Source organism: Tinamus guttatus, unplaced genomic scaffold (assembly GCF_059628265.1).
Source record: "Tinamus guttatus ecotype Peru unplaced genomic scaffold, ASM5962826v1 Tinamus_guttatus_pri_ptg000169l, whole genome shotgun sequence".
In the NCBI taxonomy this organism is placed as follows: Eukaryota; Metazoa; Chordata; class Aves; order Tinamiformes; family Tinamidae; genus Tinamus; species Tinamus guttatus.
In genome coordinates, this window is record NW_028288703.1 from 2,909,145 (window position 1) to 2,934,212 (window position 25,068).

General features: G+C 39.0%; 1 protein-coding gene across 1 annotated transcript in view; it reads right to left on the bottom strand.

The window, feature by feature from the left end:
* IARS1 (isoleucyl-tRNA synthetase 1) overlaps nucleotides 1-25,068 on the bottom strand; it is a 75,387-nt gene that overhangs the window by 31,867 nt on the left and 18,452 nt on the right. Inside the window, exons 11-17 of the mRNA XM_010217312.2 lie at nucleotides 22,537-22,659; nucleotides 21,575-21,666; nucleotides 18,554-18,652; nucleotides 8,199-8,325; nucleotides 6,195-6,268; nucleotides 5,645-5,839; nucleotides 271-357 (exon numbers count right to left, since the gene is read on the bottom strand). Coding sequence (XP_010215614.2) covers nucleotides 271-357; nucleotides 5,645-5,839; nucleotides 6,195-6,268; nucleotides 8,199-8,325; nucleotides 18,554-18,652; nucleotides 21,575-21,666; nucleotides 22,537-22,659 — 797 coding nt within the window. The remainder of the gene's footprint in view (nucleotides 1-270; nucleotides 358-5,644; nucleotides 5,840-6,194; nucleotides 6,269-8,198; nucleotides 8,326-18,553; nucleotides 18,653-21,574; nucleotides 21,667-22,536; nucleotides 22,660-25,068) is intronic.

Below are 25,068 nucleotides of genomic sequence, written 5' to 3' on the forward strand. Positions count from 1 at the left end.
CTTTACTCTGCGTAACAGGTATCATTTATTTTCTGTGCCCTCCTACGCTGACTCCATTTTTTTTTAATTATTATTTCAGTAAGCAGAACTTCCTGCCTGTTGCATCAAGTACATCATGTAGTTGGGACATGTATATGTCATGCTCTCAGATGCCTCTTGCCTGCTGCAAAGCTGGTACCCTCCCTTATCAGATGCAAAGCCCATCACAGATTTGATTTGCAATTTACGTATTTGCATAAAACATGTTTAGGAAAGGATTAATATACAAACCTGGCAAGAACTAAGCCATTTACAATTACATTCTTGAAAGGAGGCTTTCCAAAAAGAGCAGTGGACAGCACCAACAAAGTGTAGAACCTGAAACAAGGACAAATATAAAGTATGTCTTAAAAATGGCATATCCTTCATTATAACTGGAATTTTGGTTCTTTTGTTTTACTCTAACACATTTCAACTGTAAGTATTTGGAACATCTACGTGGGCAAAGACTCAGAAGAGGATCTTACTATATGTAGATATTTTTCCTCTGTGTAGTTTATCATGCAGTTTGCTCAAGTTGATCTATCAGCCCAAGATGCCTGATACATTATAGTAGTAAGCATTAAGAAAAGTTGTGAAGAAATTTGTAGCATTTTTAGCTTTTAATATAGAAAAGAATATTTTATCCCTAAGCAAGCTCCCTATCTGCTCACTGTAAAGCTCAGGACACACAATCAAGCAATAACACACAAGATAAAACAGGATGTCATGGCCTTTTTGTTGTTGTTTATGCTTGTATTTTTCAACTGAGCACATGACAGAGATGCTGCTAAGAGCAGAGGCAAGTTACCAGAGAAGAGCAGCACCTCCTCTGGATCAAACTGAGCTGCCTAAACTGGCTGCTTCCTCAGGTTCCCCACAGCAAGGGGCAGTAGTTTAACAAGAAGAAAAGGAGACCTTTTGATGCGCTTACCATAAGTCTGTAAACTATCTAGGGCACTTGAGAATTTAGTGTTGGAACAAGCACAGGCGCCTACTGTTCAATCTGTCAATACCTGATTGTATTTGGAGAAATTAAGTGGAGGTGCGAGATGATGTGATAATTTCACGCTCAAAGAAAGAACCTTCCCAAAGGAGATGTCTGGGAGCTTCTGCAGCTACACTAGCAAGAAGGATTTTCAAGAAAGAAAGCAAATACCAGCATCAGGCCACAGCTTTTTCAGTTAAACAAGGCTATCACCCTGACTATTGCTTAGCAATCTTACAACAGCAGATGATTTTATGAAAGCTAATTGATTTAGACTTAAGGCACGGGAGGTTATGCCTCAGAACTACTCAGTTGCATGTGTAGTGGAACACCACTCAAGAATATGCAGGTGAACCTTTTTTTTTTTTAAAAAAAAAAAAAAAAAATCTAAGGTAGTTTTACCAGAAAGCTGTCTGTAACTGGAAACATCTCGCGGCCACCTGAGAATCCACAGCCCGGGAAGCAGCTCTGCATTTACAGAGCAGCTTGCGTGGCAGCCCCGATGCATCTCAACGTTCAGAATTACTTTAATTCACACTACAGGATACAATTGCCCGTTATTAGGTTATCTTGTAATTTGATGAATTTTAACCAATATCTTTCCCTCGCACATACACACATGTGCTCAAAACTCCCATCTTCATTTTTAGCCTTCAAGAAGACATCGAAAACTCATTTTTTTTCTCAGACCATCAACATGTCAAGCCTAACAGCCTTACAGCCCCTTCAAATCGGCATTACTTCCGTATTTCACATGAGAGCACCCACTGACAAACCCATATCAGTTTTTGCAAACTGTTGCCATTTCTCAAACAACTGCAACAGGTGGATTTTCTATTAAAAAAAAAAAAGCGTAACTTTTGAATTATGTATTTCTTACAGATAGACGGAGAATGCTGTGAGAATACATACAAAAACCTCTTATAATTTGTATTATATTTGCATTGTCAAACCTGATAACTAATAAGGGAAACTCAGCTATGAGATACCTCAAAGATGACTAACTACTGGATTGAAATTGAGACCCTGTGACCCGCTGGCCTACATGGCTCTTTTCTGATCTCCTCTCATATCATCCTTCAGAAAATTGACTTCATTCATCCCTAACGTTTTTATAGGTTGACTCCTGGCACATAATTTCACATATATCTTGTCCCTAGACACATTTGTTTCTGACAACTTCCTACATTTATCTTTCTGCTACATCTTCCTCCAGCGTATCTCAGCCTGCCTCTCAGCTACATCCTCACAGATCCATAGCTGTCAGCCAAGAGAGAAAAAAAAAAAAAATCAGCAAGACAAACAGAGATCCACTTCTCATCTTATCCTCCTGTCCCTGCAAGGAGAAGGGCTCCCACACAAACTTCTCTGTTCTCAAGCACCGGGGCAACACCACCATGCTGAGATTCACACCAGCAGCCTTCAGCTGCGAATCCCTTGCACATCATCACTTCCTCACCATGGCTATAAATCTTGTCGCATCTTCCTGCTTGAAGTCAGAGATGGGGCCTTTGGGCCTTTCCAACCAATCTGTTCATGCTGCCATTGTCACACTGCAACCACTACACCACTGCTTCCTCTGGCACTGAGGGAAGGGCTGTAATTCAGCCCTTCTCATACCCATGTGGACGGTCATTGCAAGGCCGCTCTCCTAGCTCAGCGCCGCGGTGAGCTTAATTGTATTCTTCTTCCTCTTCGTTCTCTCTCCTTTTCTCTGCACACCCTCCAACCTGACCTCTTTCACAGAGGCACCTCTCCTGCAAGCCCCACGCCTCCAACGCAGCACCTTTAGCAGACATGAGCACAGTGGGATCACGTACTGAAGAAGGGGGTTGGATGTTTCACCCACAAATGAGAGATGAGTCTATGATCACAGAGGAACTAGGCCAATGTGAGACTTCTGAACAGCCTACAGCACCCAACCATGGGGCTTGTAATAAAGCCCCATGGACATACGCCCACAACAACACGGTCTCAGCTTGTGTTATCATCAGTTTGGATCCGTTTGCATTATCATCACTTTTTTCCCCCGCCCTCCCAGAATCAAATTTCAGCTGAATCAGAGAGTGGTCTAGTTCAGTTTGCTAAGGAAGGGAATGCAAAGCTGCCTTTCTCAGCAGCAGCTCACAGGTCACTGTCAGCTACTCTGAAATCCCCAGGTTACTTTTCTTATTTATTACAGAAAAAAACAACTTGTAAACTGGGAAAGTGATAGCTTAGCAGAGCTGGATATTGCAGTGGCTGCAGTTCAGGTTAGTATCATGACAACGCCTCTGTAAAGGTCTATTTGGTGGCAATCAGAGGTTCCTGATTCCTCCTGGAAGCAGGTGGGATCAGACCCGTCCTCACCCGCCCCGCGTCCCACCCGCCTCACGGCGCTGGAAGGGGCATCGCAGCGGGACCCACACGCCAGCCCAGGCTCAGAGCCCGCCATAAACCCTGAAACCCAAAACCCCACAACTCTTCTGTATTTCACTGCAAACAGGAATAGATTTTTTACCCAAATAATACCCAGTTAATTTTAAATCACGTTTGATTTTTACAGTTTAGTAGTTCTCCATGTTTTAAGTTTGATTACATATTGTAAGAATATTTCTTACTGGTTTTTATTTTTTGGCATCTAAATTATAATCATTTCCCCTTTATAGTCTGAAGCAGGGAGAAAAATCAGCTTCTGACTGGGCCTTTTGCCTGCTGTTAATCATTTTATGTGGCTTTATCATTTTTTATTTGTCATTTCTCTCAAGTGAACTTTTATTCCTTAAGATATTTTTTCTTCTTTTAATGCTTTCTTCTAAGGTTTGAATTCTGCTTTCATAGGCAAAATGATCCACGTTGCACAAAAGGATATTAATAGTGCATGAAATCACAAGTATACAATGTTTTTGCTATTTTCCTCCATTCCTTCTTTATTTTAACACTGCAGTAGCTTCCTGTAGTCCCCAAAGCACAGCTGCTGCAAAGCACACAGATTTTTCTCCCAAGAAAGTCTGAGAAAAAAAATACCTATCACTTCTCTTGGAGATGACAGAGAAGATTTACTATATAAAATTGAATTTTTTATATAACGCATCCAGTAAACTAACTTCTCCTCAAATTAACAATGCTGCATCAACATGTGAATGCAACATTAAAGAAAACCTAAGAAACTAAATGAGGAAACACAGAGGTCACTCTACATACTGAATACACCACTCCTTGAAAAGCAACAAGCATAAAACACTGATTAAAACAGATAGAATTGAAGGCAGCAAGGCCCAAAGGCTGCAATTCCCACTGGCACTGAAGGCTACCACGGCAAGAACTGCAGTATATGCTGGTGGGAAGCACAAAGTTCAAGCTCAATGCAAACAGGTGGTTTTACAAAGATTAATTTTACAAAAACGTAAAAGAAAATATGAGTAAAAGCCCAGATAGAGTATTTTGCCATTGTGATGATAAAAGTCATAGAAGATTTACAACAGATTTACCAGGATGTCCTAATTTTGAGGTACCAAGCTGGAGATGCACCATGAACATCATGCACTATACAGAGAGCCACAATGCAGCTGTATTCTGGAAAAGTGTCTAATAGGCCACGAGGAACCTGTGTTTAACCCCGCGAGACTGGAAGGCTTCCTAACTGTCAAACTTGCCCATGTAACTTTTTTTTCAATCGTAAGGTGTTGTGAAATGAAGATGCCTTTCGTCATATTCATGAAACTTACTTTAAGATTATGGCTTAAGTGTTGCTCAGATTATTGCTCAAGTCTGCTGGTTTTGACGGTACACACAAATCTTGCTCTCATTCCAGCAACAAAGTACAAAATTAACTGTTTTGTCACTCTTTGGTTAGAGATTGGGCAGGGGAGGGGGTGCTAACTACATGTTAGAGGAATTTCGTTTACTTGACACTAGTAATTCAAGTTACCTGACAGAAACATAAGTTCTACTTGAGAATAACCTACCAAAACTAGAAAAAACAAACATACGAATTAATCTTAAAAAATCTGTCGTCACAGCCAACCTCACAAACTTCAAAAATAGAACAGATCCCAGAAATCTAAAATTATTTTTATGTAATTCTATACATGTGTGTATACACAGACATATACTTTGTATAGGTAAAGGAAAACATTACCCAGAGAACAGCTGAAATTAAACAAAAATGATTAATGATTAAAAAGCATTTATCCACAGAGGAATCAGTGAGTAAAATCATCCAGAATTTAGAAGCAAGGTGACAGCTAAAAAAATGCTTTTATAAACTATAACAAGATACCACTAACACAATCTTTGACTTAAACTTGGCTTCTTCCCACTGCTATAAACCAAAACTCAAATTTAGTCAGGTGAGAATTACTAGTGTATATACTAGCTTGAAATGTTGAATTCCTGAAACGTCAGCTTCCATTTCAATTGATTCAACTGCTTCTCTGCTTCACAGAATTACAGACGGTTGAGGTTCACCTAGAACACCCTGTCCAGAAGGTTTTTGAGTCCATTTGCTAGCAGACCTTCTTCCTACAAAGCATTGCTCATCAAGTATTAGAGCATTTTGCTTTTTTACTGGGGCTGGAGGAATCACACTGTTCACTATGCAAGATGAACAGATCATCCAGATAAGAGTAAGGACAAAAATATGTGAAGGAAAATTACCATCCTCGGGTTTGGTCAATGCCTTCACCAATGAAGTCAGCAGGGAAGGCATCTTCAAGCTCCCTTTTGTTTTCAAAAGGATAATGGACCTGTGCATAAGGCATGCTTCCACTCTCGAACCAGCAATCAAAAACTTCTGCGATGCGACGCAAGGAGCCCTTGCCGCAGCGTGAAGGGATAAGCAGATGATCAACACTACGAGAAAGAAAGCGACAGGTAAGTTCCAAACCAGAACTAGTACAAAAAAAAAAAAATCCATGTTATACTTGCATATTAGGTAAGAGGTGAATTATTTGTTTTTAATCTTAGTAACTCGTACAAGAGGAAGAATTACTTATTTCAACATTTCTTATAATTCAAAACTATTTTACAGATACAACATTGACCAAGCCTTAGACAGAAAGAAAAAAAATATATAAATTTTTAATCACAAATCTTAAGTTATCTTCTATTTTCCCTAAATTGGTTTTCCAGGGCTTGAACACAACCCAAAACTTCTTACTCTTGTTTACGCATTTTTTACAACAGGCTCACAGTCCCTGTGACTGACCTTTCTCGATGAATATCAGCAACTTTTGTTCCTGTCAGTTCTTCCAATTCTGCTATGGATCCAACACAAACCACCTGAAAGAGACATTTGAGAAATTTAGTCATTAATTTGCATACTTTGCAGATTTGCTTTTTCATATTTTTTTTCTTTCTTTCTTTTGCTGAAAATCAAGCAGATCATAGGTCAAGTAATACCTTGCAAAGCAACTGAAAAGTCAACACAGATCTCTCATGCAATCCAACAAAGCAGAAAGCATCAAGTTAGAGACCACTGCCCTGGAATTAATACAATTACTGTTCCATTAACTGGAGAATTGGAAAAAAAAACTGTTGGCAGGTAGAAAACAAAGATTTTGACCGTTTATTTTGAAAATAAACCACAAACTATTAGCTCTGAAAACAACGTGATCTTGACTTTTGTATAGAGACAGGAGTTTCAGATCCCAGCTTTATCTGAGGTTAAATAGCTCGACTGACTACATTTTTTTTTCCTCAGGTACACTAGACTGCTCAAATTAATTGCATCTTATTCAAGGTTAATTCAAAATCAATATTAAAAAAAAAATCACAATTAGGAAAGGGGGTTGATTTTAAAAATCCACAGATTTATCTTACTTTTTTGCAGCAACACACACTATCTAGCAAAACAGCAATAAAGTTCGGCAACAGATTTGCATTGACGTCACGTAATGTTGATGAAACATACAGTTCTAAAGCTGTATGTAGGAGACGAGAAGGAAAGCAAAGCTTCCTATAGCTTGCTTTAAGTCTTAATCAAGCTTAACACTCCAGGGCCCTGCAGCCCTCTCTCATCAAGCAGGAGTCATGATCCACAAGCTGCAAAACTGATCCAGAGCGCGAAGGGCTGATCCCACGCGCTATCGTTCCGATTTAGAGTTCCCTTGGAAATAACTACCTGGCTTTTGCCATGCAGATCTGACAGGGGAGCAGTTAAATGTAGCAACACAAAAAAGAAGAGCTGGAAGTAGGTTAAACGTTTCTCACAAGGTATTTTTCAAAGTTTCTCTTAGGGTACTGAAAGTCAGTTGGGGGAACAGTCAATTCCTATAGCTAGCCTTGAATATATACATTTGTAAACATTATAAACATTTTTAAAAACGTACAAAAAACTGATTAAACCGAAGGGATTTGGTATATGAAATAAAAGCAAAACAAAACACCTGTCTAAAAGCAGAGCAGATAAAAAGCACATCTGTACAGATCTGCCTTTTGCACTATCTCCACAGGGATCCTAGCTTAGCTTTCCACTTCCTCCTTCCAGCATGAGGAATCTTGTCACGTGTCTAATGGAACTAATCCATGTGGCAAAAAGGCCCATTTTACCTTGAGAAAGGGTCTGAAAACTCAATATTTTGAAGTTTTGAAAACAGTCATCACCAAAACTGTTAATATATTCATTTGTGAAATTAGCTTTATGCTGCCAACTGCAAGAGACATTACAACGTAAACTCCCAGAATTTGTACCATTACAACTATATATCCTCCTAATTCCACTATATTCACTCTGGAATATTTGGCAACGCTCACGCTTGTAATACTATTACTATATATTTTCATCATTCTATGGCCAACTGGCTTTTTCATGTCTTCAGCAATTTGTTTGGCTTTAAGTAACTGAGCATTTCCAAAGGACACTGGGAAGACTGATAACAAATCTCTTCTTTGCCTTTCTTAATTCCATTAGTTTCCCAATTATTGCAGATTCACTCAGGAAAGATCACATAAATTGTAACATGAAAGTAAGAAAGAAAAATAGCTTGCAATTTTTGAACAAAAGTGAGGTAAGTGTGCCTGAGTGCACACATTTGCACACTGATACATATATCTAATCATTTATTATAGATACATGCATACAATCAAGATGTATTAGTAGGCACGGAAGAACTGCAAAAGCCAAAAGATGCAACAACAGCCTATCAAACTAAGCACTCAATTCATAATTCAGAGAAGCTTTTCTGCCAACTGGAAGCTTTTGTCTTCTTACCTCTTGGAAATCATCACTGACCCACAGAGGGATGGGTGTTCCCCAGTACCGGTTCCTGGATATAGCCCAGTCTCGCGCATCTTTAAGCCAGTTCCCAAAACGCTTTTCCCTCACAAAATCTGGAACCCTATTAGGGAAATAAGACAAGTATTCTTTACTCACTGCATCTGATCTAAAGGAAAAAATAGCAATATTTATATTTAATTTCTTATACATTGCAAGGTAATTACTGAATGTTGCACAATTTGGGGCACAGTCAACTTAATGCATGGGCTACTGCAAAGCATTTTATTTATTTACTACAAGTAAAGCAAAAATATTTTTTCTGCCTTTTTTGATCTTTCATTAAGCTATAGGGAAAAAGTGAAAAACACCATGTTCAGTTTACTCTAAAATAAAGCAGTAAAGATGCAACTAACATAAAACATGCCCATTAAAGAGGAAACAATATCTAAAAGTCTTTGGAAGATTATGACTAAGTGTAGATAACAATACTACTACTTTAACTTACACACAGCAAAAATAACAGTTACCAATTTTGACCTGGAATCAAGTTACAAAAGTTGCACAAGTGTTGCATGGCAGCACCAAAGAAATGCCTTGCATTGTGTACAGACATTATCTTTATAATGCTTTTAGATTTTGAGTAAGAAAAATCCCAGTTTGATATATTCTGCAATTTTTTTTTTTGCCTATTTCAACTCCACTCTTAATCCTCAGTTAAAATAACAATGATTACATAGATAGTGTCAGTGCTTACTGAAAAAAAAAAACCCTCTTCTTGAGCACCAGTAGATCCGGAGAGGTTTTAATAACAAATATTCAGCATATGGAAGTGTCTTGGAGCCCAAAGGTAACATCCCAGTCTGATGCCTAGCAAGTTTCTTGGGTATACCTGATGGCTTGATTAGGAGCTGATTATTTATTTTCCCTTATGATGAAAACAAGCATTTAATTGCTTACACAATGATTATATGCTCAATGAGGAGAAGCAATGGGATGAGGTCAACAGCAGATCCTGTTCATGTCTAAAGATGCATCTACACAAACCACATTCAAATGAAGCTGTGGCTCACAGGAAGCAACGGCGGGAACTTTGGGGCTTATGGCAAGGATTCACTAAGGGGTCCCATCAGTGCACTAAGATTCTCTCACCCCCAGCTTAGCCATAGAGCTGCAGTGAAGCTGGGGTATGTTAGAACACTGTCACAGAGGCACAAAAGCTAGGAATGAACAGTTAACAACAAATACGAATGAAATAAAGACTTATATATTTTTTTCCAGAAGTACTTGTGTTATTTTGAAGCTGCTATTTTAACATCGCTCTTGAAAATTCAGACAATGGTGTTTTTCTTGAAAGTAGGTCTATTTTATTTTGGAGGACTGTACCTGCACTGATTGTACATAGGCTCCTCAAACCACTAGTGGTAAATATACACTTGTAATACTCTCATCCAGAGACATAATATTACAGATGGGATCCAGAGCTTGCACTCTTTCAAGATGCCATGAAATTTAGAGTTTTTGCATGTACAGAAGCTGAGATATATGATATAGACATGCTTAATAAAGAAAATCTTTTACTTGCATTAGTTCAATTAAATTAGGCGTTCAGATAAAGGCCTAGATAAAATTTAGTAACATGGTAAGAATTACACAAGAATTCTGAAGATTCAAATCCAGAGACTGTTACAAATAACAGAAAGTCTTCATGATGTTTCATCTGAAATATATATTTTTACATATTGTGTAAACAAGCTTTTACGTCCTAAACCTAGCGCTGTATATTCAGTATTGCCGCAGGCAGGTGAATAAGAAATATGAAGCCAAGAATTTTGGTTATCCACAAGAAGGCCAACATTTTTATCAGTCTTTCAGAACGAATGCTTCTTCTCAACCTATTTGTTACAAAGATGCGCATAGAAAACTCTGCTCCCTCAACTGCTGCTCTCAGCAAAGAGATTATAACTATGCTTCACATTTCATTGTCCAGAAATACTGAAAAACAATTACTTGAGGGAAGAGAGAAGATGACACTTGCACAGAGATTCTGGCGTGTATCTCTCACGGTGCTTATTGTTTCTGACTTCCAGCTTTTTAGGTTTACCAACAGGAATTGTGAGTATCCAGCAGAAATCTACTGATGGGAAATTTCTGCCATCTCTGAAGCTTCACGCGTCATGACACCATGTGGAGGTCTAAAAGCTACATGGTGCCAGGTTGTTTCATATGAGGAGATTACTAAGAAATAGTAAATCTCACTCTTAATTTTCCCAGCTTTCCTATTTATTTCTAGAATTGTTTAAACTTCACAGTTATCTTCTGTAACATTTAATGAAAATAAGATATAATGATCTTAAGCAAACTTATGATTTTAAAGAAATTCAAACTAATATTTTACACGACATCAGTACTTCTGCTTTGAAATTCAGAAATATACACAGGCTTTCACAATTTGTTTTAGAGCAGGACTCTCTGCTGTTACCTTCCCTTGCTGACCTTAAGAGACCCTCTCTCCAAACACCAGTGGAAACTGTTTTAAGAAGATTAGCATTTGACTAACATTCCACTAATGTGGAAAATTTCTCTTTACATCACTCCTAAACTAGTTTCCATTTTTCAGAAGTTGTTAGACACCGATTATCTGAAATTATTAGTCCCATTTAACACAGCTAGAGGCTGAAACAATCCCCCCATGACATTAAAATGCTAGGAGTTTTGACTCTGCCTCCTCAAAACATGCATGAAAAATTAATTTATCCCCAAAGTGGACATTAACCATGAAAATGTAAGCGGTAAGATCTCTCTATCTCTCTCCTTCTGAGCTACAAAAGGCCATAATTTACCTCTTCTGGTGAAATCGTCTGACCCTGCTGCCAATTTTTAGTGGCTTCTTGATTATGAACCACATCTGCAACAACGATTTGTTGCCAGTTTAGAGGTACAATACAGAAATAACACTTGCACGGCCATTAAATAGAATAAAAAGAGCCTGTATCTCCAACACATTTCGAGCTCACCACTCCAAGAGTTCTGACCACCAAACAGATGCTATTTATATATACACTCAGAAATAAAGGTACAATCCACAGTGTGGACCAAGCTTAAGCAGACCCCTCTAAACCTCTAGAAGAGCAGCCTTAAACCATGCTGTTCTCAAAGCCCTTCCCTTTTATTTTCTCACTAGATTTAGCTACAGACAGCTCAGTCTGACATTTCTGACTTATCTACATATCATAAAATATCAAGACAACATTAATGTAAGTATTTTACTAGGCTGAGATGACAAAAGAGAATAACTTTGGCAATATCATTACTGCATCTCACCATTATGTTAGGCAGCTCCAACTTGATGTTATTGCAGTGGACTTTTTTTTAAAAAAACTGTTTCTGCTTGTTTTTATTTTTATACCCCTATTCTCTAGGATATTTTCTTGGTACATCTCTTGCTAACTTTTAAGTAAATATAGTATTCCTCCAAAGGTATTTCCTATGAATTAAATATGCATTTTTTATTCTCGCATAAAAATGCAAAGCAACAACTAATTTCTTTGATTTTTTTTAAGCCAGCTCCCACATACTGAGGAGTCCTGCTTCCTTAGAAGCTCAGGTGAATTCTGCTCCCTTTTCTCCCATGCTTTAACTAAAGAAAGTCGGCCTCATCCTGAGACTGCTCTATATCCTATCTAATCCATCAGTCCACAGTCTGACATAATTCCCCATCAGTTTTCCATCTGTATTTGCACGTACACTGCAGAGCTGTGACTTTGATGAGACTATGATGAAGCTAGGAATCAGTAGGGATGCTGTTGCTTGGCTTTCAGGAAATTTCAGGCCGTGTTAAATTACTTACCAAAGCCCAAAGCTAGAACAGTTCTAAAATTAATGGCTGCACAATTCATCCAAATGCACCGACCTCTGTGCATCAAAATAGAAGGATATCCCCCAAAACTAAACCCTACCACCACCATACCCTTAAAAAAAAAAAAAAAAAAAAAAAAAAAAAAAAAAACCTTAAAAACACCACCCAGATAAATATTTATACTTACAACACACAAAGACATAGGAAAACAGTGATTTAACATACAATGAAACATTCTTTTCCACCAGGTATTTGTCACAAGCTTTCTTCAGCTGGAAAGCACAGATTTGAGTTGCAGGCTGAAGACTCCACTGCATCCAAGCTTGAGGTGACAAGCAGGGATACTAGTGCCACACTGAGCATGGGGCAGCCCACTGCTAATGGTGCTGAGGCTGCAGCTTGGCCTTCCACGAGGTTCGAATCTGTTCAGATCTTTCCAAGAGTTTGCAACTGCAATCAGATCACTTGCTTCAACCTGCTAGAGCCCCTCAAACAGTGCCGTCTCACACGTGTTTCTTTTTATTTATTTCCCAATTGCCCTACAACTTATCTTTTTTTTGACCTTCAAATTCCCCTGCAAAGTGACAGATAGGATTTCATATCCCTTCTCAAACATTTAGCAAGGTTAAGGAAACTACTGTCTCAGCAGGTCTGCAGGCTCTTGATTCATGTCTTTGGAGTGGTGGGGAATAACAAGCATTTCTACTATCTTGCCATCCAAGGTATTGCACCAAACAAACTTCAAGACACGGACATTTCAGAAACTGAGAAGTTCTCCCAATCTCAAAACTCTATCTTGACAAGTTACAATTGACGAAAATTGGTCATCTGGTCCAAATTTGTATATCCATTTTTGACCTTTTGCTCCCATTTTCAGGGGGTATTGCATAAATCTAGCAAAAAACTAAGTGTTATGCAAAACAAATAACCACTTTATTAGGCATTTTGTTTTTTCTTAGCTTCTCCCACCACCTCTGCAAAAATCAAAAATCTAAAGTGAGAATTCCATTTGATCAGCAAAGAAAACAGGAAGAAAAAAAATCCAGCCCTTTAAACAAAATCTGCCAGCCAGCTAAAACAGATAAACCTCTTTTCTTGTCTTCCAAGTGTGCTTGCCATAGAGAATCCAAGTCACGCAAGCAGAGCAGGCATTTGAAAATAGCAGGAGGGATCGTCTCCAATTCCCAGAACAGGAATCTGGGCGACTAGTGGCAAGTTACCACTGCTGCTGACCCAGTTAGTTCTCACTGCTACCTATACCTAGGGAACAACACTGCCTAAACAGGCTGTATTTCCTTTTCAATTCTTCTCTTCCCAAAAGAAACAGGCAGAAGGGAATAAACAAAATCCTTACATAAACCAGAAGGAAAAATTGCTAAAAAGAACGTCTGCTCCTTTTCTGTACATATTCTGTACAGAAGTGTTTCTCTAGCATTCATATGACAATTGGAAATATCGGCCTTGCTATCCCGCTCCCAAGCTGCGATGTGCTCTGCGTGACTGGGTGCGCTGGCGCGCGTCCCTCCGCTCACAGGAGACACGAAAGCTGCTCACAGCAACATTGTCCCTCCTTTCTGGGAACACTAACACCAGTGCTGAAGGAATACTCATCAAATATTGCAACAGCAAAAACCTCACGTTTTTATCATCAGTTGAACTAAACGGAGTCTGATTCTTTCCCACTCTTTAGTATTCCCCTCATCAGCTAATTGTGCTCATGACATTCTTTGAAAAACCAGAACAACTTTAGGTAACGGAGAGATTCACGTCACAAACTGAAGGAAACTCTTAGCTTACCAATTATTTGAGAAATAATTGCACAAGAGTTAGACCATAATGCCAAGTAAACAAAATACTACCCTCGAGAGTGTAAATCAGGAATTCAAACACCAGCCTAGCATCCAGCATTTGACATGTGTCAGTGAGAGGATCATCTCAAATTCTCCTCCTTTTTGATAAGCTGGTAATTCTTTAAGTGACTCCTGAAACCAGAAGCCATTTACATATCTGGAAACGAGGTTATTCTTCAAGGATACAACCGAGTTGTAACAGCAGAACAACGTTGATTAAATAATTATCCCAAGTCATTCAACTAAATGTGTACTGATGTGTCTGAAATCACAGCACAACACCTGTTAAGATTTTTTTTTTTTTTTTTAAGTTAGGTCAAAATTTTTCTTCTATTTTCAAACATGAACCAACACTTAGAAGACAGAAAGTTTAAACTTCATTATGTTAATTTCCTCTAATAACAGGACTCCTTCAAAACGCCCTCAAATTGATTTCTAATAGTTGTTAATTCCAGGAAAGAAAACAGGCAACTACTCATGCCCTTTTGACACTTTGATTAGTGCCAACTTACACAGGGGACCTAATTAAATGCCCTGGGGTGGGGTGGGCAGGGGACAGCCGAGGCCTGCGGTGAAGGACACAGTCCCTGCACTGCAGCGGCCTCCTCCTCTTCCTCCCCAGGGCAGGGCAGTGTCTGCAGGCAGGGCTGCCTCCCGACGCAGCAGAGCGGTCCCCGCTGCCGCGGCGGGGCCGGCGCAGTCTGCGGCACCCGCGCGCGCAGGCCGGCGCAGTCTGCGGCACCCGCGCACGCAGGCCGGCGCGGCGGCGCTTTTCCTCGCTCTTTCCTCCCGGTCCCCATGGCAACGAGGCTGTCAGCGGCGCCTGCAGTGCTGCTGCGGACTGCAGCACGGCCGCGTCCCGCCGCAGCCAGCGCGGCTCCGCGGCGGCGCCGAGCGACGCCCTCACCCCCAGCTTTGTGCTACGCGCATCCCGATACCTGGGTTATTTGGAGGACTCGGGTACCAATGCCATTGCCATTAAACCTCTTAATCTCAGCAATGATGGCAAACCCACCTGTGCTCTCAAATCAATGCCAAATCAATCCTCCATGCTGTTGTTCCTCCTAACGAGTTTTCCTTGGAGAATCATACATAAAATCACTGGTTACGAAAAGCCTTTACACAGTACTACCACCTAGTATTTGTTTCAACCTACTTACATAAATGTTTGCCATGCTAAAAAGGTGGCAGACATCCAACATACTGCAAACAGAGCTTGTGAGTTGCCCAAGAACATGGTATTGTAACTGCTTAGAGAACTGACAGGGTTCAAGCACTACCCTACTTGGTAGCAACAAGTTGGTGGCAGGTGCTGCTCAGGGCTGAAAGGACATCTCGAATTGCCACCACTGCCAAAGAGACTTCGAGAGGCAACAGCACCATCAGGCTGCAGCAGAACCCCGGCTGTGCAAAGACCTGGAACAAACCTTAACATTTCCAGTCCTCAACTAGTCTGGTAACAGACAGCAAGCAAACCCTGTGCCTTGCGCTGCACTTGGACAAACGGGAGGCTCTCCCTGCAGCAGAATTTTCTCATGTCTCGCACTACAGCACCTGCTTTGCGCTTTTCCCCAGGAAATGCTGCCACCCAGTGACTGCCCAGGGCACCAGCTCAAACTCACATGTGGAGCCACACAGGAGCCCAGTGATTCCAAAAGGAGACACACAATTTCATGGTCATTTAAAGGACAAAAATAACCGTAAAACCCCATATAGGATGCAATTAAAACTGTCCAATCAGAAAAAAAAAAAAAAGAAAAAGAAAAAAGTGCGAGCACTTGACCCTAGAATTTAAATACAAGACAGTCTACAGCACACTTAAAAAAAGCCTAACTAAAATAACTTACAAATGTATGTAGAAATTACACAGGTTTTTCATTTATTCCTTATACAAACTCTGAACCCCATATTGATAACAAATTAGTCCTATATTGCTCCAGGAATATATGGTAGAAAGATATTGCTACGTCATTATTTAATTCATGTAAGCTATAGCTAAGTTCATTTTGAAAAAATTAAGATACAGCTGCTGGCTTTGAAGCCAAAATAAAACTCAAAATATATTAGCAGCCTGTTAATTCATTAAAAAACTAATTAAAAATGCAATAAGGTTGCAAAGCTTGGCCAACTAAGTTTAATCTATTTCATTAAAAAATATCTAAAAAGAGCAGAGCTATTCTTAGGGGACAATATACCTATCAGTCATTCAAGGTAATAGGAAAGCAACACAGTCAAGCTCATTTTACAAAGATTAATATGGCCTGAAAAGCATTTATCCCCATTTTTTTTCTCCTTCAGGACATACTGAAGCCCCAGAGAGTCCAAAAATAATTGTTTTGAAAAACTAGGTATTATTCCTATGACACTTCAAGAGACCACAGCTCATGAAAAGAGGGAAAAAAAGAAAAGAAAAAAAAAAAAAGTGGCAGATTTGGGAAAGAATGGAGTCCCAAGAATCTAAATAACTTGATATTAAGGACTGCTAGCTTAAGAACCCTAAACAAAACTGGTCACAGTGAAGAACATGGAAAGAGACGCTTAAGCAAAGAGTCTTTTCTTTAAAGACTGTTTTTTTAAAAAGCCATCTTTAAGCAAAAGCCACCAAGCATTTGAACTACTACTATAAATTCACGCAATGGAAAAACATACCAATATGATATTGTTAATAATTTGATGATGATATTTATCCATTTGTGGCCATCTCTCCTAAAACAGGATTCCTGATAGAACAGGGTGCTATTTTGCAAGAATTCCCAAGGAAGCAGTTTGACTTCAGTTATAGTACTAGCTTGCAAGTCAAAGAACTGCTTGAAAGACAATGGGGCTTTAATTTTAGGCATGCTGAATATTACCAATTAATATAACCCTCGGGGTACACTAACAATGCTGTTTTTCTCACCTAATCTTTGCAATGACAGCTCGCACGTGTGGTTCCAGGTGTAACCCCACTAATCAACACCCATGTAGGGCCCAAAGGAGATGAAGGAAGGTGGCAGCAATTTATGAACTCTTATGAGTATCTCCTGGATGAATAGAGGTCATTCTTGACAGTTTCTTCTTGAAAATGTATCTCTGGAAAAGCAGAACTAGCTTAACTATTCGAACATTTTCTTCTCCTCATAGGGTCATTACATTTTTCTTATGTTCATGTGAAAATTAAGTATGCAGGTCTACTGCCAGCCATCAAAATGGTAAAAGCATCTTGAGAAAGCTAATTAAAGCTAAGAACAAACACTTTCACCCCCTCTCCAGCTTATTTTTCCCCAAAAGGAGGATCACAGTATGTTGTGTTATGGAAGACTGAAAGCAATACTTAGTAATCTATAAAATCTTTCTTCACATCAAGCATGTGCTTATTGCAAATTAGCAGGACAGCTTTGCAACATTTTTGAACAGTCTATATCATGGTTCACTAAACTTTTCCCATAGATTGCAGCATTTACAGTGCTCGTACGAGGTAAGGAGTTACGCAGAAGCTGCTCATGGAGAATTTAATTGCCAAGCATTGTCCACCAAGAAACACAACATAAGCTGTAATTGCTACAAGTTGAGTCACCTTCTTGAACACGAACACGGCTGCAGAGCAGAGGCACAGAGCAGCAGAGTGCTGACTGCTGCAGTCCTTGTAGCGAAAGGACAAAGGGCAGCCAGCGCCGCTGAACAAAGACATCGCCTCCACGTGGTCCACCACCCATCGCAACCGCTCCGGACACGACGCAGCAGGGAGGGGAGGGAAGGCAACAGGGCAAGCTGGGGAAAAGCAAAGGTTATGAAGGGGAGGAAAACAAATTTATGGTGCGCTTGGGGCACAGACCCCATCACCAAATCTCAAAACTGTTTTCATTTCATTTTTGACTCAATATATTTAAATAATTTAGAACTATTTGTTTTCTATTTCTTCTTGCATGTTTCACACAAATACTTTTCCTTCTATGCATATGGAGATTTTTATTCCACTTGTAGTGTATTTTTAATCAAACCACTGAAAATGAATTTACGTATGCTTCAAAATCTAGGGCAAGAGGAGGTTGCTTTAATTCAGATGCACCCGGTAAAGTATCAACCTCATCTTGTAATAACGAGATGAAGAAGGTTGTCTAAATATTTGTTTAATTTGAAACTTTAAGTACCCAGAGTTAAGCTCTCCGACTTCCTCTCTACTGAACTTGTTTGGGTGGCTTAACTGCATTTCCACGCTTCCTCACATCAAGGTTCCTTTGCAATTTTCCTCTCAGACTGAACTTCCTGGGCTTGCATCACATGGTTTGATGATATTTTTCATAATCTTGCAATGTATTTCATTGTAAATTATTAGTACAAACTCCACCTTAATTACATACATATATATATATATATATTTTTTTCCCTCTCTCTCATAAGTAAAGAGAGACTTCTAAGAAGCAAGTAAGGAAGGGGGCACAATTGTTCATGCACTGGGCTCATGTGCAGCAAGGAAGATTTCGAGGCCCATTCAGGAAGCCTGAGATAAGAGACTGTCCACAGCTAGTTGTTAGATCCAGTCTGATAACACTGATTCAGAAGGACCGAATGGAAATACAGTACCAAATGAGCACGGCAACAGTGAGAAAGTCTGTCTGTGGTGTTTGTTTCTTTAAAGAGCAGAGAGATGCAAGAGACATTACCAGTAGCACTGCGCATTATTCTCTAGTAGCTTCTCCACCATGTGCTCCACTCTCACAAACCAACTTGGCACAGCTTTGTATATTAACGGAGTATCTGACCTATAAGAGAAAGCGTTGGGTAAAACACCAAAACAAAAACATTTTCAGAGCTATGGAATTTATAAAGTGTTCTTTAAAATATATTTTTGCACATCTCAAACTCTTCTCCGCAGACTGAATTAACTGTTCAACTTGAAGTATTATTATACTTAGCAAAGCTGCACTTTTTAACTGTTATTATTACTATTACTACACAAATCATTACACTTAGATGAACTACTATATAAAAACTCTTTCTGCATAGATTCTTCAAGTATCCTGCAAATTACAGGGTACTTCAAGAGTATGTTAGTTTTACTGACTATCTTGTTTAAGATGCCCTAAACAATGATGCAATAGCTGGATGTTTTGCTAGATTCTGTACAACTCTTAATGCTGCCATAAAGTCGTCCAGGTCCCACTTCAACTCAACTGTCTAACTTGAGATCTGTGTGGCCTCAATACTTCACAAAGGACCAAGATCGACCAACTCGATTTATTAACAGTACAAAACTGGATGCAGAAGCAGAGCCAAGTCTCCAACAGCACTCAGCTGCAATGCTGATGTGAAAACTGAAAGCACGTTCAAGCACAGACAAAATGTAGTGCAGTTTTTAAAAAAACATACACAGCTACTTACATATTTAAAACAAATTATTAAAAAAGAGACATCATAATTCCCTTCCATATTACTTTTTTGCAGTTCTTTTGTCGGCCCTTTTTTTTTTTTTTAATGTTTTGGGCAATTAAAAAAGAAACAAACGAAAAAAAAAAAAAAAAAACCACACACACAAAAAAAGGAACACACGGAAATAAAACCCTAGATCCCCAGACCTGAGGACTAGTCTTCATATGCTAGTAAGAGCTGGTACTTCTACCTAGAATTCAAGGAGCACTTACAGTAATGGACCTGTGCACTGTATCTTACGTTAACACCGAGCTCATACTGAACAAGTAAGTATGTGAAAGATGAGACAAAATGTTCAGGCAAAATACTGGGATGATGCAGTGAAAAGCACCATCCAAGGACACAGGCTTTAAAACAGGTAAAGTATAACAAGAACACCTTATTTCAACAACTTTAAGTGTGTGCTGTTTTGCTCTGAGATGCAGCTTTACAATGTATGTTTAATATCACTCAGCTTTAGAATATCATCCTATCACACACAGAGACAAATTTTAAGGTCAGGACCAGCACCATCTTTGGTGAAGGACAATGGTGGCCACGTTTGTTTCCAAGTGCATCCTTCAGAATTGCACTAGAGGAACCAAAGCACCTAAGCGAGCTCACTGTTCCTTAACAGGGCCATAAAACACTCCCTGGAATGGGACAGGGCAGGACTTTTATACAGGAGGTGAAATAGAAGCTGGAAAAAATAACAAACAGTACATCTTCCCCAAATTATTTTCATATTTGTTTTGGACTGCAAACATGTTTAAAGCACACGAATGTCATCTTGTTCCATCTGCTTGTAATTTAAGGAAAAAAAAAAGATATTGATCAAATGTTATAAAAGAATGCTGCTTTGCTTTGGTTTCAGTGGCTTAAAAAGACAGACCTTTGTATCTGTCAAAAATGGAGCTTCCCAATATTGCTTCCAAACAGAATAACACTCAACAGTTGCAAGGGTCACTACAGCCATCATGACTGTTAGCTGCCTTTTTAGGGTTCCTAGATTGCCTTCGATCTAAATCATATGAGGATTTAGACTATCATGACCTCAAATGCACATGTGTTAGCTTCATACATGATCTCCTTTTACAGCAATCCAAATAAAGAAGAATTCTGACTGAAAACTGTCCCCTAGGTTCTTATCAAGCTGTCTCTGTTTTCTTTTCCTTTAAACTTAAAATTTGATACAATTACTACATATCACAGAAAAAGACAATAGTGCAGAAGGGCTCTTATTTATGGTGCATAGAAGGAAGAACATCTCTCAATATATTCAGGATTTAAAAACTGCCCAGTTTCAGGGAAAAGCATGAACAATAGCACATTAAGTAGAAGAGTCTAATTTCAAAGTTTTCCTACATTAATCAAAATAACTTATAATGATGTTCGAAGTCAAGAACTACTCTTCTACTTTTAGCATATTCCAATTATGGTTTGATTTCTGATGGCAGTGAAATGAGCTTTTCAAGCTGAATCCATTATTCCATTCTTCCCACCAGATAATTTGCTGCTAGGTGCTGCCTGCAACTTATCATCAATCAACAAAAATGTCAACAGAGTGGCAGGATTAAGTATGTTCTACAGAATCAGCACTTCTCTTACTGGTTTGTCTCAAAAGCCCATGACTGTAAATCTGAATTGTTACATAAGAAAAATAAAACGGTAGCTTGGTTTCAGAATACCATCTATCAAACCGTGTCCCACCTCAGCAAGGACATAACACTTGCAGAGCACTTCCCCTCCCTTCTCTAGATAGCTCTTGGGGAAGAACCGCCCCCCAACACACACAATCACACTCCTGAAAGGCAAGTAAAGGTTACTCTTGCTATAAAGCAAAGAGAAATGCTCACTGCTAAAGCACTTCACCTGGTAGCATTAAAGCTCAGTATAGAGAAAACCTTTTATCTCTATCAATGCAAGGGCTGAATGTATCAGACATCTATCAAAACTTGCAAGTGACTACAAAAATTCAACTAGATTTTAAAGTGTTTCTTAAAACTTAACCAAAAGCTTTCAACACAGTACACTAACTAAACCTGATAACTTTTTAAAATTTACTCGACTTTTATAGAACTTTGTATTAATTTGGATTTAACTCAAAAACAGAGCACCTCTTAAGTCAGTGGTCTTGACTTGTGGTATTTCCAGTCTTGTTGCTTTTTTTTTTTTTTTTTTTTTTAAATGTATTGGGAGGTTAAACAAATGGACAAGAGAAGAAACTACTCAGTTACAGCCTTCCATCTGAAAGCTATGTGCATTTCTCTCCTTACCTCCAGCAGAAAGGATAGCTGTGCTTAAAACTACTGCTGTGAACCAGTCTGCCTTTCTCTTTCAGTAACTTAATGATGTTCTTATCTGCATCCTAGAAAGACAGAATAAAAAGATTTCCTTGGAATACAAAACTTTCATTATTTCATATTTTGGCATAACAAAAACGTTTAAACTAGAGAAATTACTTGCCCCCGATATCCTGGTATATAACATGAATCCCCATCTTATCCTTCACTGTGTTTCAACAGGACAGAACTGCAAAATACAAACTATCTTCAGCACTAATACTAACCAGAACTCACATCAAGTAGTATTTTAAATCTTGCCCCCCAAAAATCAGAAGACTTGATAAAAGAAGCCATATAGGTGCCTCCTACCTAATATTTAGGCTTCACACCAGCATATTCCTCTAACACGTGACCCCAGTTAAGAAGTTGATGTTCTAACTTTTATAGCTACCTACTAACTGCAGACATTGATATTCTGAGGTGGGGATAAAGACTGTGAAGACTTGTTCTTTCTCCTCTAACCAGTACAATAAGACTTGTGTAAACTAAATCACTCTGGAGACCTTTCCCTGACACCCGTGAATTCAGACATTATCTGAAGGCCAAGGGAATACCCTCTGGTGTACGCAAGTCTACAGACTACATATATAACTTTTTTTAAGAGCCAAGCAAAACATTCCAATTTGTACTACAACAGATACAAACCACATACATTTCTTTTCTTCTCCCTTTCATTAATTGATTTATAATATCACTTATGTTTCAAAACCCTTATTTATCAAATATTGTGATGAATAAGTTCAACCTGACAAAGTATCAAAAGACGTTTTGTTTTTTCCAAATACCAAGGAAATATTGAAGACAAAGCCATTCAAGTAAACAAACAAATGCTTCTACCCCTCATAAATATTATTTTAAATAAAGTAATAATATACAGCTGCAAAATCACCAACCTTCACATACTGTCCAACAAAGTCAGCCACTTCTGCTGTGAAGCAGCCCGATGCATCAACAGGACAAACAGGCACAGAATCTTTCTGAATGATATTAAAATCCATGCAGACTCTGTAATCATCCTGCAAAAGAGAAAAGTACAAAGTTACAGAAATCTAAAACATGAGTTAAAATACTCATGCCTGGAAAGAGAAATTAAATATTAAATGCAATCACTGGACAAGAATAGCAAAATACTCGCTCATCACTATTCCAAAACATGCACAGGAAAAGCGAGATTTTTAAAGGATAGTACTTTTATTCATGACAAAGACTTCTTATTCTGGATACATGCACTTTCTCCCACAGTGTAGAGGGCACGTGTGCCTCTGTGCATATATCTAGACAAACACACACACAGGTAGTCAACAACTTCAGGCTATTACTGCACAGTAAGAGAACTGACAATTCTCTATGCCATACTATTATTCCAGGCAATAAAGACTGCATAATGCACAAGCCTGGGCGGCATTTTTCATAAGGCAGGTAGTTTCAATCAATTGAATTCCTGAATTCGACATTAAAAAATCCCATTTTCTCAACATTTTAGAAATATAATGTCTTTAAATGTATGCTTCTCAGTCTTTCTTGGCCTATACACAACAATGCTGAATAAACACCACATATGGACATCATCTCAAACTTAGCTTTAATTTTTGATTTCCTGTAACAGTAAAGCAGTTGCTTTAAACTTCTTTGAACAAAAGTAAGCAACACTGGAACTGCAGGAAGGAAAAGAGCTAAACAAAATTTTAAGGGAATAGAAAGGTTTAGATTTTGATTTTGAGTGATGAAGTCTGAGGTTAAGGTAAGTGCATGACTGCAAGTATGACTCCAGGGTTCCCACTTTGTTGCCCTGAAGGGGCTAGAACTTTCCTGGGTGTCTGGGTGGGGGGCGATGAGCAGGGAAGCAGTAGCAGAACAACTGCGCTCAACATTCACACAATTGCTGCATTCACCTCAAAAAAAGGTCCTCAGGCTGCATTGAGCTAGGTGGCTTTTTGAACTTTAGATATCCTTATATTGCTGATTTGACCAGACAGGAAGAAAGACTTTGGGCACAAAAGCTGTACTTTTGGCTGTGTAAAATGGAAGCTGCTGTGACCTTGTCTGCCAAACCTGGCTGCAGCTGAACAGTCAGCCTCCTCCACGCTTAGGGCTCATTTACCTTTTGTAAAACAAGGACACAGCAGCTATTTGACAGAGTTGCACTCTAAAGCATTTTTTCCAGCTTGATCAAGGAGATCATTTAAGCAAGTGCTTAAATGTTTTGGTAGCAGAATTTTCCTTCCCTAAGTCTGACAAATAATGCTGATTACAACCTTCTGAATGGCAAAGCAGGGTTTCTAGACCCTCTCTGTGGTGGTAGCAATGATAATTTCTCAATTACATGCTAGACCTAGCCCACACTACCCACAGTTTCCAGTGCTTCCCCCCTCCTTCAAGCTGGATCTGGCAGACATTGCCAGCTGACCCACATTACACTCCACATGTCATCAAGACTCCTTTGCAGAGATAGCGAAGTTCGTTGTCACGAGTGCTAAGGCATTAGATGTAGAAATTAAAAACCACTTCAACTCAACTGCTCTTCAGACCACAACCCCTTCCCACTTCTCAGGCGCTGTGGGCAGCCACGGTGCCTATTGAGCCTCCCTTTGGTCAACCAGCTACTGCAGTCAACAGATGAACTGAGATAAGCCAGTCATCAGTCGAGTTTTCAGCAGCTATTAGTGCAGAGATACAGCAAGCAGATTGCAGTGCTAATATGTAGACCAGATGACAGGACTAGCATCAACCCTGATTAACAGCCTTTGAAGAAGCAGCCAGCATAGGGCACATCAAAGCCTGGCACACTGACAACTGAACTAAGCCATAATAACATACCTTCTACTCCAGAGGACCTGCATCAAGATGTGGGACTGTTTGATTTGCATTGCTGATGTGGTCAATGATATACGAAGGGCTCTACTATTTCCGCTTTCTACGATTAGTTTTTTTCTTTTGAAGAGCTCAAACTTAAAAATAAAAGTCTTCTAGACTGACCTGCCACTTGTTTTAATGAAGGTTTGCTTCAGTAAACACAAGTGAGAAATACATTCAGGCATGTATCTAAACCCACAACTGCTAAGTTCTACTGCTAAAAAAGACTAATTCCAGTTCTTTCTAGGACAGAAAACAGCATTCACTTCTGTAAGACTGTCACAATTGCACAGATCTTTCAAAAGATTACACACACACACACATTCACCACAGAATTATTGATACAAAAGTGATTGAGAGCTCATGGACAAGAATAACTCAAACCTTTTCTATTTGAAAAAATAAAAAGCGAGAAACTGAAGTGACTAGGTTGACTTGAGAGCTTTTATAACAAATTAGAGTATTTTTTCATTATTGGAAAGAATGCAACATGACTATGAAATTTCTGCGACTCACACTCAGAGCATTCACATCTAATAGGGCTTGATGAAAACTAAAATACTACTAAAATT